The sequence below is a fragment of the Triturus cristatus genome, chromosome 3_2 (assembly GCF_964204655.1).
Source record: "Triturus cristatus chromosome 3_2, aTriCri1.1, whole genome shotgun sequence".
In the NCBI taxonomy this organism is placed as follows: Eukaryota; Metazoa; Chordata; class Amphibia; order Caudata; family Salamandridae; genus Triturus; species Triturus cristatus.
In genome coordinates this window covers 681,339,635-681,354,813 of record NC_140584.1, presented here as the reverse complement: position 1 = coordinate 681,354,813, position 15,179 = coordinate 681,339,635, and the positions used below count along the sequence as shown (strand labels likewise).

Below are 15,179 nucleotides of genomic sequence, written 5' to 3'. Positions count from 1 at the left end.
GTCTCTAAGTGTCAGAGGTCAGTCTCTAGGCAGAAGGCACGGGCCCCAGCACCCCCACCCGGCAGGAGAGTCTGAGGTAGGAAGGACTGGCTCAGCGTTGATGCCTGCAGTTAGACGCTATCTTAGCAGTGTGGGTCTCGCACTCCGCTGCTCCCTCAGAACTTGCACGATCTCGGGGAAGTGAGCTCCTAGCAGCTAGGCAAGGTCTCCAGGAGCTGGGGAGCAGCTCACAGGTAAGAAATACAGGCCTGGGTTGTCTGATGCAGTCGGATGGCAGAGGAGGTCATCTTGGCTGCTCCGGGCACACCCCTGAGTTCTTTGCATAGTTGTACATGAATATGTATTTTCTTGCAGAAAAATCTTGGTCACATTGATAAAGTATCAAACTTTTGTTTCACCTCTTACGGCAAACTCACCTGCCATTTTCTCTGGCGTGTCAATAAGTCTGACTAACAAACATCAGGCTAAGTCTAAAAAGCAGGTAAAGTGTGATCTTTCTCCCTAGATAGAATGAGTAGAACCTTTGCTGATTGTTCCTAGGGTGTAGTATCAATACTGTTTGTTAACCTGGTCTTGTGATGTCAGCTGTCTGTGACCCTGATGCCACTTTGGCTTTATTCTGCTAAGTGAAGTGCATCCCATGTTACCCCGGAACAAATCAACAAGTTAACCACCCTAAATTCAGTGAAGAAACATATACCCTAACAGAAGTCTTACTTGGTAAAATTTTTGAACACCTACTTTTTCAAACTGGTGCTTCCTAATAGGTTTCACTGTTAATTTAATTCTACCAATGCTTGTCATTGTTTCCTTATCAACATCATAAAAAAGTGATTTTTTACAAATCTGTAAAGCCACTCTTATTGATCCAACACTACATGATTTTCATAAAGGAGTTTGTAATGCCTCCACCAGGGCTAATGGTGTGAGGAAAACAAGAACAAAGCAAACCATTCAGAGACGTGTTGCTCAAGAGGCTCCATGTAATGTCAGCAGCACAAGATCCATCTGTTATGGCCGTTCCACCATGTATGATGGAAGGCCACTTATTCAGGATTGCTGAAATTTTCCAGTCCGTGAAGGTAGTCTCAATACAAGCTAGAATGGCTTTAATTAAAAAATTCCCTAATGTCTTCGTTTTATTTGGTGACTTCGCACTCTGGCGGTCTTCAGCATTGCCAAAGGTCTGTGGTTGCCACATTACCCCCCTCTGCCCACCAACAATGCAGTACTTGCAGTCTCTATGTGGGTGTTGCCATCTCTGTTGGGTGTTTAGTGACTTTAGTTGTAGCTCCGCCCCTTCAATTTTTATGTGTCATGAACTCAGCAGACATGCGCAAAGATCCAAGATCGGAACTGTGTGCACCCTCACATATGCATCACCCTGAGCCACACTCTGCACACCTTCAGGCAGACTCATCACTTCTTTCCGGGCGGAGAAGGTTACTGAAATTCAAACTGTGAGGCCTGTAATGGCCCGGGCTCTAAGTAGATGCCAAAAGCTTTGTAGTACGGAAAAGATAGAGGTTATGTAGTGATCTGTGCAACGAACAGTCGGCATCGACAGGAAAATTCTACTCCGAAGTAAAATGAGATGCAAAAGGAAGGTATTTTTTCTGCAGTCTAGTTTTAATTAGTTGTGACCTAATGTTGACATATTATACAGTGTATATATGCCATTGAAACGTCTTTTCACACAGTCATGATTCATGTAGGGCCTGTCCCCCATGATGCCTTTTGGTCAAAAATTCTCTTTTCTTTCTTGTCTTTTTCTGTTAAACATATATTTAAATATTTATTTTCGTACATACCAAATGATCGCTTAACTGTTTGGTTTTCTTTTGTACGTTCACTTAGATTAATATATATTTTACTTAAAATTCAGGTTTTCTGATGCCGTACCCGTGATTGTATTATGTATTGCAGCTGCATTTGTATTGTACTTCATACCCAGATGATGTGCTGAAACTCATTGGTGGAAGAGTAGCACCACTACACTGCATGGGAGTTCTTGCTTAAAAAGAGTTTAGAATTTCACTGTGCTTATATGGAAAGTACTTTGGTGTTGTGGGAGAATAAGTGGAGTAGTGATCTTATCTGAACTTGGGTCGCTGTGCCTAAGCCTGTAACGGAGAGAAGTGGAACAAGGAATACAGCGATTTTTTTGGGGTTTTTTTTTTTTTTTTACATTAATTTTATTGCTATGCTTTGTTGTAGAGGCCTGTATATAGTGACCTAAGAGCAACTCGAAAGCAGTGTATGGAATACACTCCCTACAGGTAGTCGGGGTTAAAGAGCTCTGTAGCGTCCATCGAAGAGGTGGCAGGTGGGCTGCTCCATGGGTACACAGTTGATTACATGATCTCAGGGTAAATGCTTTATGGTGCTTGCCCAGGAGTGCAGAAGAGCACCAATGCCATCATTCCCTGGCTGCAGGCAGCCATTTTAAATATAGACTCTATACAGAAGTGACAGAGTGGTAATCCATGAGCATGTGCAAGATGAACGCAGCCACAGTAAATGGTCTTTAGAGACTACATTGGGGTGAATGAACTGAGAAGGGGGTTATCTGGAGACATACTTTAGTTACGTACAGACTATGGGTCCACCGATGTGTGAGAAAAGAGCTTTTGTGTATGCTGGAAAATCTGGCAAAGAATTGTGAATACTTACCAAACCGATGTTTCCAAAAACAAATATCTTACAATGGCAAGTGTAAAGTTGTTTATCTTTTTAAAAAGGTATTTATTTTGTTTTTCTCAAGGACCATGTTTGTGAACTTCTGAACACTATTGATGTTTGTCAAGTCTTCTTCGATATTGTAAGTATATTTAGTAATAGTGTGTTTGATTTGCGTATCAAACCATTAATGTAAATAAAATGTGCCAATTTCAAGTTATATTCAGAGTGCATCACAAATTTAAGAAGCAACAATAGATGATACCACATTTTCTTATTTGTAAAATAAAACGCCTTCAACAGAATTACTGTGCTATCCTCTTGGTTCTGTTTTTGGAGATGTTGAGACAGTCCTAGCAACCTACAATGGAACAAAACCTCGCAGAATATGTGAGAGATTCCAGCTCCTCAGAACAGAAACGGCATACTTAGTCCCCGATCAGCAAGAGCACACTTGTGGTAGGTAGTTACGAGGCATCTGTCCAGCCTGAATAGCAAAAAACTGTCTCTGTGCATCAGCTGCAAGCTGCTCCTACAGTTCCAGATGGCCTCCCCAATGTATGCCATACCAATATGAGAGGCTTACTAGGGCTTTAACATCAAGTGATTAAAATCGATGTCAGAGCTCTTATATTCACCTTTCAGGCATTGTTTGAACCTCAGAAGTATAACGCAGACCCCTTTGCACTGCATCAAATACAAACAGTTCCACACTTTCTTCAACCTATTTCTCACATTGAAGATAATCCGCTCTGATGCCAGCAAGCTAGTTTCCTTAGTATTGATCATGGTATAGCCTTATTATAATTGCCTGTACAGCGCAACAATTCGCCAAGTCCAACCCAAGTCCTATCCTCCGAGGGGTATTGATTTCCTGATGTATAGCACTTCTCTGAGGAATGGTCCTTTACTAGGATCAGATGTTTTTTTAGTTTTCAGATTTTTTTTTGAGAGGTGACCGCAGTGGTGTATGCTGTGACCACTGGCAAAACTGCCAACTTCCTACATTTCATATTAATTTTATCAGATGTTGTGGAAGTGGCTGGTGATAGCTTAACCTTTTCAGAAAGGGGTCCAGTTATAGTTTACGTTTATTATTATGCACACATTACATTACTCTGCAACTTGCTTCAGTTTTTCACCAGATATCTATGGTTCTTACAAGGAGATTCTCCACCAAAGACCATATTCTTGCTCTTTGATTGGTTGACTTGCTCTTTTTTATTGGTTGATTTTAAGTGTATTATTTTTGCAGTAGGATGCATTTGCCATAAAAAAAACAAAAAACTGGAGACGGTTTGTATGGCTTAGTTGGATTGTCTCTTAACGTTAATTAGGTCAGACACACTTCCAGCGTAGCTTGGAAGGGTGATTTTTGGCCAATCACAGTACACTATACTGTTGAGCAATAATCTATATAGTAAGGATGGTGCAATCTTTGCCGCTCTGTTTGTTTGCGAGATACTTTAACTTGTTTAGTTAATATGTGATTACCGCCTCTGATTGCACCTGCACCCATTTGAATTGATATATCATTTGCATGCCATGATTTAATGATGAGATCCGATGTGGATTTAAATTTGGGTTACTAAGGTGCATGGACTGCCTGACTGCCCTTGCCTCTCCTCCACGTTCAGAGCACCCAGCCCTAATCAGACCAAGTGCTTTTGCTTCTCTTGTGCCTGGTCAATTTAAATTGTCACATTGGTTGTTCGGTGAAGCAGTTCCCTTATCCGAGCTATTACCATTTCTTAATCACCTTTAGCAATAGTTTTCTGTGTAAGTTTTCACCCTTCTCTAGTAACAAATCATTTTTGTTACCATTTGTTTTAAATTTCTGCCTTCAGCTAAATACAATCCACTGTTAAATGATTGGGAAAGACTGAAGTCCTTTTTCAATTGCCCTCAGCTTAGCCTTGCTCATTCTGTGCTGGGATCTTAGATCAATGTCAAATCAAATTGCACTGGCTCTCGTTGACCTTTGTGATGAATGAGCAGTACAATCTATGCTTTCTGTCCCATACATGTTGCATCAAAGATATCAGACTAGTGAGTATTACATATGTCACATTACTACCTATTAAGAGAGGGATAGATAAAAAGCATCTCTTTCAAATGATCTCTTATTTCTAAATTGAAACATCTAATCTGCTTAGCTTGGGCCCGCTCCATCATCCATGCGTGTTGGCAGCACTTTTTAACATCAAGGGGCATACGGTAGAGGTGGGAGCATCTGTCCCTTGACGTAGATGGTCACTGTCAGCTTTCTAATGTTTTAAATTATATTATCATCATGAAATGATTACCTTTGTCAAATGTATTAACTAAGCGAGAAATAGTTTTGCCTGTTGTCCCAGTTTAATAACTAGTGGCGTCGCATGGCAAATGGTCATTCGCATTCTGAAATTGGCTTTCGTGAGAGGTTGCAACAAAGGCTTCTCTCAGAGATTGGTCTCTGGTCCAGTGAACAGAGAATCCGATATGCTGTGTGTCATCATAACATATCTGATCCTTTGCTGTTGCATAGCAGTCAACCGATGAATCTGGGGTTAGGAGACTCGTTATCCTTAGCATTAAAACCATATGTAAGAAAAGCACACACTTCAGGATGTTCACGAAGAATCTGACAGAGAGGCCACTCTAGCGCATCTTTCTTTTTCACCGTAACTGTAGCATGGAGTAGGAATATGTTGGCTATAACTAGTTTGGGCCTTCTGGCAAGTTGTAAAGCACTAGTGAGCGCATTAAGCTAAGCGCTAAAATGTTATTGGTGCTCTTTAGAATTTGGGGTTTGAGAGAGTAGTTATCAGCGTCCCCTATAATTACACTGTCTCTCAGGTAGTTTTTAAGGTTTTAGTTAGTATTAAAAAAAGCAGAGGATAGCCCGGTATAATATTAGTGTGCAGCCAGCCAGCCATATTCCTTGGGGTGCAAATATGTGGTTCTGGTCTAGGGAACAGAACTGATTATAATTTTGTTTACATGATTTCAAATGGGCTGTGTTCCAAGATAACATATTTATAGCATTAGGAGTCTGGCCACCGGCAGTACTTCTGAGTGTGTATATTCAAATATCCATATAGCAAAAGTGGTGGAGTTAGAGAAAATGTAAACCTTTTTAAATAGATATCTTATCCTTGTGATTTTCATTGGAAGCATTTAAAAGGAGAACTTAATAGGAGAAGATATTTGGTAAATTTCTTTAGGATATCATAGAATTGCTTACATGTTGCAGAAATAAAATAAGCATTATTATTTCTCATATTTTTTTTTTTAGCTAAGCATTCCTGTTAATTTCAAGTGTGAAATGCATCATCCGCATTGGTAGAGCCAAATAATGTTTTTGTTTTGCCATAAACATCATTGCTTTGTCCATAAGGGTGAGGTGAAGTTTTATCGCCATTCACAAGAAGACACAGCACCGGGGCCGTTCCAATTCTTGCTCCAAGTCCAAAGCTTGAACCCAGTCCCATTCCCAGAGGTGGCAGAGCCTCTCTAGAGGCCTGTTTCTGTTGCACTCCAAGTTGTGACAAGCATAAAAAAAACAAGAAGTCAAAGTGGTTCTCCATTCTTACTCCCCTGAAGAATCGTGTAGGCATGCCAACCGTCTCGCTCCCGCTCTTGAAATTGGCCGAATCGGCAGCTGGTTCAGGCACAACCAGAGTTTCGGGGACCTTTACCCGTGCCGCCAAATTTGAAGATTTCTGTGCAGCTATGCTCCAGCTCTTCAGATCTCTACCTACTTCCTCTGGCACGCCTTTGGGCCCCACAGTACAAAGAGGCCCTCCACTTGGACAACTGTCGGCGGGTTCGCACTCTGCACCAGCTGGACCCTCTGAGGCACTTCACCCCTGCTCCAGTTACCACGCTTCCCCCTTCTGCCCAAATCCATATTTGGCCCAGGTACTTTGACGCCATTGCCAACTTCCCCTCTCGAGGAGGTGGCTCAGACGTCCTCGCCAATGCCAGTCTCACTTCGACTGTCGCTGTGCCCAAATCTGAATGAGGCACCAGCCCCTGCACTTAAACATCCATGTGGCAAGCAACATTCTCTCATCGGAACTGCTTCTGACAATGACTAGGACCAGGGTGATAAGTTTGCCCAGCCCTGTGTCAAGTAGAATTTGTTTGAGGACTTGCAGGAGGCAAGGGGGCTAGATACCTCCCCAGAGACTGTCCTTTCTCTTCCCCTGACCCACAGCGGAAAATTCGTCCTCCTATGCAATGGTTATGCATAGGCTTAGCAGAAGTCCTTGGCCTCCAGCTTCCCACCATGGAGGTGAAAACTAACCTGCTGACTCAGGTCTTGCAACCGAGTCAGGCTATGTCTGATCCTCTCCATCCTTTCAATGAAGAACTCATTGAAACCCTTCGAGGGGCTTAGGCCAAGCATTGTAATAGCTCCCCAGTCAACAGACAGATTGCCGGGCTCCATCTCCCTTCCCCAGGCACCCTGGCCTTTTTGTTACAGCACCCTCTCCAGAAAACCCATCCTCCCCTTCCCGCCCCGGCAGCCCACCTGCCAAACCTTGTTAGTGTACCCTTACACGGCCACAGCCACCCGGTAGGAGGCAGATTTCACAGACTTTTTCTTGGTTGGCGCAAAGCATTATGTCAGACAGGTGGGTCCTTTGGTCCTACACGTTGTCCGCAAAGGTTCGTTCTTTCGTCCCTGATTACCTTCCACCGTCCACCCATCGACTGACTGAGGATCATCTCTCCATTTTGTGGGAACAATTGCAAGCCCTTTTGGTCAGAATTGCTTTCGAGAAGGTAGTTGCGGCAGAAGAAGTGTGTGGTTGGTATTCCTGCTAGGTGCTCAAGAAGGACAGAGATCTTCAGCTTATTCTAGATCTGCGCCCTCTCAACACCCTCCTCTGGAAGGAGAAATTAAAAATGCTCACCCTGGTCTGCCCTCAACCCTGTAGTGTTGCAGGACACATATTTCCTCATGCCTGTCCTGCCGGCCCATTGGTGCTACCTGTGGTGGTGGGACGGTAGTACTTTCAATTCACTGTGTTCGCCTTTGGTCTCACCAGCACCCCTCAGGTGTTCACGAAAGTGAAAATGGTGGTGGCAGCACACCCTCAGAGGTTAAGCATGCCGCTGGGGATTATTCAAAAGGTGAACACTCTGCAGCTGCATACAGGCTCTACCAGAAAGAGCATTATCGAACGACAGTAACTTGTTTTTCTTGTGGCAGAGTTTGCACCACAGTGGTACCAGATGTGTAGTTGAGTTCTACTCTCCATCATGAGGAGAAAGTGGGATTGCCCTGGGGGCCCTGACCCACTCTGAGGTGAGTTACATGAGTGGGTACATTTGAGGACACTAGTGGAACAGATTGGCGGACCCCACATTATGCCTTCTGCTGGGAGAAGAGCCTTTGTACAGTCCTACCTTCCCAGAGGGCTGACACTTTAGATACCCTATGTTTGCAGCCAAAAATAAGCGCACAGGAACAATTAAATACTGGCTCCAGCAAAATCCAGGCAAAAAACAGATCCTTCTTACCGGCAAACCAGACCGCATGAAAATGACCACCGGACCCACAAGTGTAGACGCTGAGCACTGTGAAACAGTTATGAAATTACTGGGGGTTTGTGTGGACCTGCATTAAGGCCTAAAAGAGATACGAAAGGAGATGGTGGACCTCAGCAGCTGGATAGATATGCTTGAACACATTAAAGATGAAAGAACAGTAGACTTGGAAGACTACGGAGTAATTGTTGCCATTCAATGACAAATGATCATCCTACAGCAAAAGAAAGAAGACCTAGAAAATAGGTTGCGTTCGCATCTGTGGCGTGCCTGAAGGAAACACTTTAGGGCCTATGCCCAGGGCCTTTTGGCAGCTGACCTGGAAAAGCCTGATGTTGGTCCTCCACGCATCAACATGGCCAATAGGGCACCTCCTGCAGAATAGGTATCAGCGGCCGTCCAGATATACCTGCATACAGCACTTTGAGGATAAAGCTAGAGTCATGAAGATGGTTGAGACTAAAGGCCAAATAACCTATAAAGTTGTGGCGCTGCAAATCTTTCAAGGTCTGTTTAAAAACACTCCAGAAAGCTAGAGCATTCAAGCCAGTCACGTCCTTCCTGCAAAACACAGGCATTCTTTACAAATGGGGTCACCCTTCCATATCATCTTTAAATGGAAGGGTCTGATCCGTGCATCTAAATTCTCAAAGGAGACATGTCTGATCGTCTTCCTCGGTCCATCGCGAGACGATGCAGACGACAACTGAGTGATAGACCTTGATCACGCCATAATCCGCAAATGGCGTAAGGTCCCACAGAAATGTATGAGATGATCTCTGAAAATTGAAAAAATACTGAAAGATCCTAGGGCTGCTCCAAAACACTAAGGCTGGACCTGCCAAAGATCAGATTTCCTGCAAGATTATAGAGCCACCAAGATGAACACTTGATTTACCTAATCTTAATGTATAATGTAGACGGGGAATGGAGGGGCTGCTCTTTGTTTCACTAGCGTAGCTCTTTGCTGTTATCCTGCTCTTGGTGGAATCCAAGTTGCTGGTCGAACAGTAATATTTTCCCTTTACTCTTTTTCTCAGTATTCTTTTGCACTAATGCTAGAAGTATGTTTCATACTGAGAATATTATGTTCTGATTCCTAGATGTGGGACCGGGAACAAAGATCTTGTTACTTACAAGTTGTTCTATTTGGGGTGAACATTGTTAATGTCCCTTTTTGGGACTCCTCTGTTGGGGAGATGTTTCATACTCCCAACCATAGCTCTCAATTATAGGCATCCGCTGTTGGCATATTTCTTGAGTTCACCTTTACCTCATCCACAGACTCAATTGACAGAGCTAACAGTTGCCACATATTCCATTAGAGATTTAAATAACCTTCAAAGAGAAAGTATCTCCTCAATATACTTACACTTCTGAGTACAGATGTGTCTATTTTTTACAAGAAACACATCTACTCCTCTCAGACCAGTCTCTTCTCTGATCTAGCACTTTCCGATTTTCTTCTCTTCTGAAAGTAAGACAGCTAGGGGTGGGTGTCCTCTAGAGAGGGATGTGAATTTCAAATTAAAGACCATCAGAAAGGTAAGGATGGCAGATAGGTCATTGCGTTGGCACTCCATTGTTTCAATCTATTGCCCAACCTAATGCCTGGACCATTTCCTGCTTGAAGCTCTAGGTCCCCTTTTTAAGTGTGCTGAGGGCCCCCTTGTATTGGGGGCAGACCTGAACCTGGTTAGGGATGGTGCATTGAACAAAACACAACATACCCATTGAGGATCTGTGCTGCTTTTGATTCCAGGAAAACTCCATTTAGATGTTGGGGGGGGTTTATGGTCCATCCTCCACAATTGAAACGGAGTACTAAGATATTGAGGCGCAGTGCAATTGCATTAAAAAGTGGGCAATTAGAGATATGGACATGCAGATCTACATGAGGTGTTCATACCAGCCCATTGTTTGCTTCTTGGTTCCTTTTCTTTTCTTTTATTTTCTGTTCCAGCTTGTTCAAATACTTTGGATAAATCTAACTTTTGTTGAAGTAGACAGAAGTTCTTGGACAGTCCTACATGCTCATACAGCATTGTTACTGCTCAGGTCACAGAAACCTTGCAGGTTAACACAGCAGACTCTTTGCTCCAGTCTTACAGGCTCAGCTATTAGTTGAATTATGATAATGTCACAACGTTCAGTACAGATGATGTAATCCATCCACATGAATCTTGAGATAAAACATAAGTGGCATGTGATCCCTCTGGTTCCAAGCAAATAGCAGTAATACAATTCCTGAAAGAGCACTAATTTTCACTCAAATATCCCCTTCAAATATATTTTAAATATGCAATCATATTTGGAGCTTTTCCATTTACTAACTAGGTTTTGTCCCCAGGTATCAGTTTGCCTCTCTTCAAGTACTCATGTTTGCTACAGACACTGCACACACATGGACAGAATTTATCTTTCATGCACGTCGCCTCCTCCTGCCACGATTGCCAGCATTATGCCAGGCATGACCCCAACTATTTCAAGATTTACTGTAATAGATCCAGGATGAGCATAGTTACAACCAGTGCCAGCTTTATACTCTGAGTGGGCCATCTGGTGCCATGGCAAGCCAAAATATGCCATACATTACTATCACTCTGCAGGCTCATGTTTATGCATACCAGGGTTGAGCTCTATCATGCCCATATTATGCAAAGAATTACTTTCATTATGTATGCACCAATGTTATTCCGGGGATGGTCACCATCATGTCACTGATGCCATAATAAGGATAACGTGTATTTGTAGCTCACTCTTTGTGGTACCTTTGTGATGGAATGCACGGAACAGAAACCTAGCCAAACTTGCATGCTGTCGCTCACATGCACTGAGCAGAAACATACACAAACATGCAGCCATTTCCATAGTCACTCACATGCACTAAGCAGAAACATACACAAACGTGCAGCCATTTTCATACTGTCACTCGCATGCACTACGCAGAAACCTGCACAAACATGTTGCCACTTTCACTCTGCTCCGCTCTATTCTGTTTTTCTTTATATTGTGTGTCTCCTCTCCCTCGCTGTCCCAGCTTTCTCTCGGACACACATACCACAGCGACAACTGCAGTTAAGACATAACCACTGCACTTTCTTGCCTTCCACAACTTGCTCCCACAATAGCCACTGCAGAAGCTTGAGTGTCAACTTTGACTCGTTATCACACATGCAGACAAGGAAGTCAAGGCAAGGGAATGGACTACATGGGAAGTGATCAGTCTCCTCACACATATATCCATGTATGTTTGTATAAATATTTGCAGAGGGCGAACCCAGCTTAGAAAGGGTGTGGTTAAAGCAGCCAGTGTGGTTTCAGGGTTAGCTTGGACACCTCATTGCCTTGGGCCGTAGTTAGTAGCCCACCCTTACTGCATGCGCCTGGGTTTGTTTGAGAGAAAGGCCACCCACATAGCTAGCTTCTTTCTGAGCCATGCGCATGTGCAGCTGTGTGGAACTCTTAGTTTGAGTGGCCTGGTTTCTTCGTCGTCTCAGTGCTGACTTACCTGCCTTTCCATCAGCTGCATGGTGTCTGCTTCTGTTACACAGTCTGCGTAAGAGCCACAGTGTGGTCCCTGGGAGCCGTGGGGAGGCGGCTCTTTCTTGGTGGCGTCCAAAAGGGCAACCGCTACATCTCTCTCTCTTCATTCCTTATCTTCTTCTTCTCGGGGCTGCTATTTCTGTCCTTCGCCCCTTTTACCCACTTTCCTGCTTCTATTCTTTTAATGCTGTGGACAGAGCGAAACAATCGAGCCACCGAAAACCAAGATGCGCCGCAGACGTGAGCGGAGAAGGGCACATTGACCATGCAAAATGTAAATGGCACATACAGCCCCTAATTACCAATCACCACCAATCTAACAAGCTTTATTCGACAGTAAGTCATAAAAGCACAGTAGATACAATACATACTCCATAAATCACAATACAAATACAACATTTTAAGACCATGATTAAACACTTCAGTTCTTGGGCCGGATTGGAAAAGGGATAAAACAGGTTACAACAACTATAAAGTGCCAATACATAAAAACATTAAAATTTGTTATATAAAATGTATACGGAAAGGCACAATACAATTACTAACAGTGGAAACAAGTTCATGTGTTGCGTGTACGCCAGTTCAGTTAGAGAGGGGCTAATATCTTCAGTACGCATACAATGCCTTCGACCTAATTGCCCAAGCTCAGCCCAGAACTTTTGCTACTGCAATAGCAATAGGTGCTGAAGTGTTCGTGCACAATATTCTTTGTGCGTCTTCGCTCTTTCTAGTGCCCAATGTCCTGCAGATTGGCGTCAGCCACTATCGACTAGTAATGTCATATGCGTGGCATACAAACAACAAGATGCGTGGCATACAAACAACAAGTGGGCCAGTGACTCCGACTGCAACTTGCAAGCTGAGCATGCGCTAGCCCCCTCTGTGGTCCATCTTGCTGTATAAGATTTTACTGGTAGAGAACCTACCCTGAATGTGAAATATAATTTCCGGTAGAATTGTTTGGTTATTATGTCCCAATACTGTTCCAGGCATGGAGATGGTTTGAATTCTATAAATCTGCCCGTCAGTGAGGACATATCACCATTCCTGTAGGTATTATGGTTCACTAATTCCTAATATTTCTCTTTATGGATCTCCTTAGAGGGGAAGGAAGCACCTGATGGATTTTCTCAGACTGTTGTCATGCCCATGTTTGTTAAAGATGCTCTGACCTCCCGTAGCTATTTGATTTTGTGGGAACAGTCAGCACTGATTAGATCTTTTAAGCCTGCTGCAAAGGTTGCCAGTTCTGGGGTACACCAAATTCTGCGCCAGTATAATATAGGGCACAGTCTCGCTATGTCTACCAGCGCTTTCCTGCCTAAATCGTACAGCAGTGGGCATGTTGGAGTACTTTGTGGGAGGCTCGTAACCTTACGTTAAAAAACATTTTTGGCAGCTGATAGCTTTGGCATCTTCTCAAACCCCCAGAGTTTGGCTCCGTATAAGGTGGAACTAACCACTTTCATATTATATAATTGGAGGACCGGGCTAACTGGTTTTGTCAATGAGGTGTTGAATTCTGCTTGTGGAACTCCTGATAGCTGCCGGTGTTTCAATGTGGCCTTATCCAACTGTCGATCCCACCTTAGATCGTTCTGTAACATGACCCCCAGATATATGAGGGCCCTAATTTGTTCCAGGGGGCGCTCGTTCAAAAGTATGCCTCCTCTAAATCTTTTGTGTGGGTTAAATGACATAAATTTTGTTTGGGACTCGTTAATTTCTAGTCCCCGCAGGAAGCAAAACTCCTCAAAAAGCTTCAATGCTCGCTAAAGGCCCTTTGGAATTTTTGAAATTATTAACGTATCGTCAGCGAACATTAAAGTAGGAATCTTTACGCCTGCTAGGACCGGGGCATCTGTAGGAGTGGACTCTAAAAACTTTGTAATCCCATTGATGAACAATGAAAATAATGTGGGAGCCATGACGCAACCTTTATGCACGCCTCTCTATGGGGAAGGGGTTGGTGACATTTCCCTGCGTGCCCCATCAAATTTGAGCAAAGTTGCCCTCATGGAGTCTAACGATAAGGGACAACAGTTCAGGGGGTAACCCTAACTTCTGAAGAACAGACCATAATTTACTGCGGGGGCACAAATTCAAAAGCTGACTTGAGGTCGACAAAGGCAGTGTACAAGCTGCCCTTGCCTAGGACTACAGTCCTCCAATACACTAATATGAATCTGAACACTTGGTTAATCGTATTGATGTGTGATCGGAATCCAGCCTGCAACAGAGATAAAATGCGCAACTCATCTATCCAATCTTGGACCTTGTTTAAAACTAATCATCCCATAATTTTTTTGTACTGGGTATTAGGCTAATGGGCCTATAATTACCTGGGTGAGATTTGTCCCCTTTTTTTAAAACGGGTATAATCTCCGCCCCTTTCCAGGAGTCTGGCACGGGTGCGCCTCGAGCAATTGCATTTGCTAACAAAGTGATATACCGGGGCCAACTTGGTTTATCGTGGAGGAATATATCAGCCGGGATACCATCTAAGCCAGGAGCTCTTCCGCCCGTTACAGAACCTAGGGCAATAATTACATCAGTATCTCCAAAGGGTGGATCTAGATAAAAGGAATGTTGGAACTCGGCCTGACTACCCTCAGGTGTTCTACTGGCATATTGGGGTTTGAAGTGGTCAACCCATTGGTCCTGGGCTACATACTTTTGTGGTGGTGATGGCTGTCCTCCCCTACCCCATTTTACTATATGTCAGAACTGCTTAGAGCTATTACTAGCGCAGGTTAGTCTGAGGTCCTGCCATCTGCTTTCATCCTAAATTTTCTTTGCTTTTTCTTGGGCCTTCCTATATGTTAGTCTAAATGATCGTACCTGAACTGGGTCCCCTTCTTTAATGGCATCCCACAAGTTCCCGCAGGCCTTTCGGCACTCCTCATTGAACCAATGGGTTATTTTCATTTGTTGTGAGCTCTTAGCCTTATGATGCCTCACAAAATGGGAGCGTAACTGGGCAAATAATTAATTATGAACAGCAGTTATATTACCAGGAACCTCTGCCTTTGTTGAGCAAGCTTCTAGCTCAGCTATTATAACATCAATTCCATTATTAATAATAGCTAAGGTATCGAGCTTCTCCATTACTCGTGCCCACTTCAAACTTCTCATGTCATTTGTGGGGACCACATCAAGAGTGGTCAACTTGCTCTTCTGCTGTGAGAATACCCTCTCTGGTAACAGGTCGCACATAAAGGATTATGATTACTCTCTACCCGCCCCAACACAGACATGTCACCAAAAGCATGCCATAGTCACAGATTAATTAGGAGATAATCAATGCGGCTAGAGCTGTGTCCATTATTAAATGTATTTATCCCCAGTCTATCAGAAGGAGATCTTCCATTTGGTGCCCGTAGGCCTTTTCCCGGGCACACTGAATTGATCTG

General features: G+C 43.5%; 1 protein-coding gene across 1 annotated transcript in view; it reads left to right on the top strand.

Moving 5' to 3' along the window:
- The window catches only part of NCKAP1 (NCK associated protein 1), a 487,736-nt gene that overhangs the window by 63,124 nt on the left and 409,433 nt on the right, over nt 1-15,179 (top strand). The window contains exon 4 of the mRNA XM_085648703.1: nt 2,765-2,821. Within this exon, the coding sequence (XP_085504829.1) occupies nt 2,765-2,821 (57 nt within the window). The remainder of the gene's footprint in view (nt 1-2,764; nt 2,822-15,179) is intronic.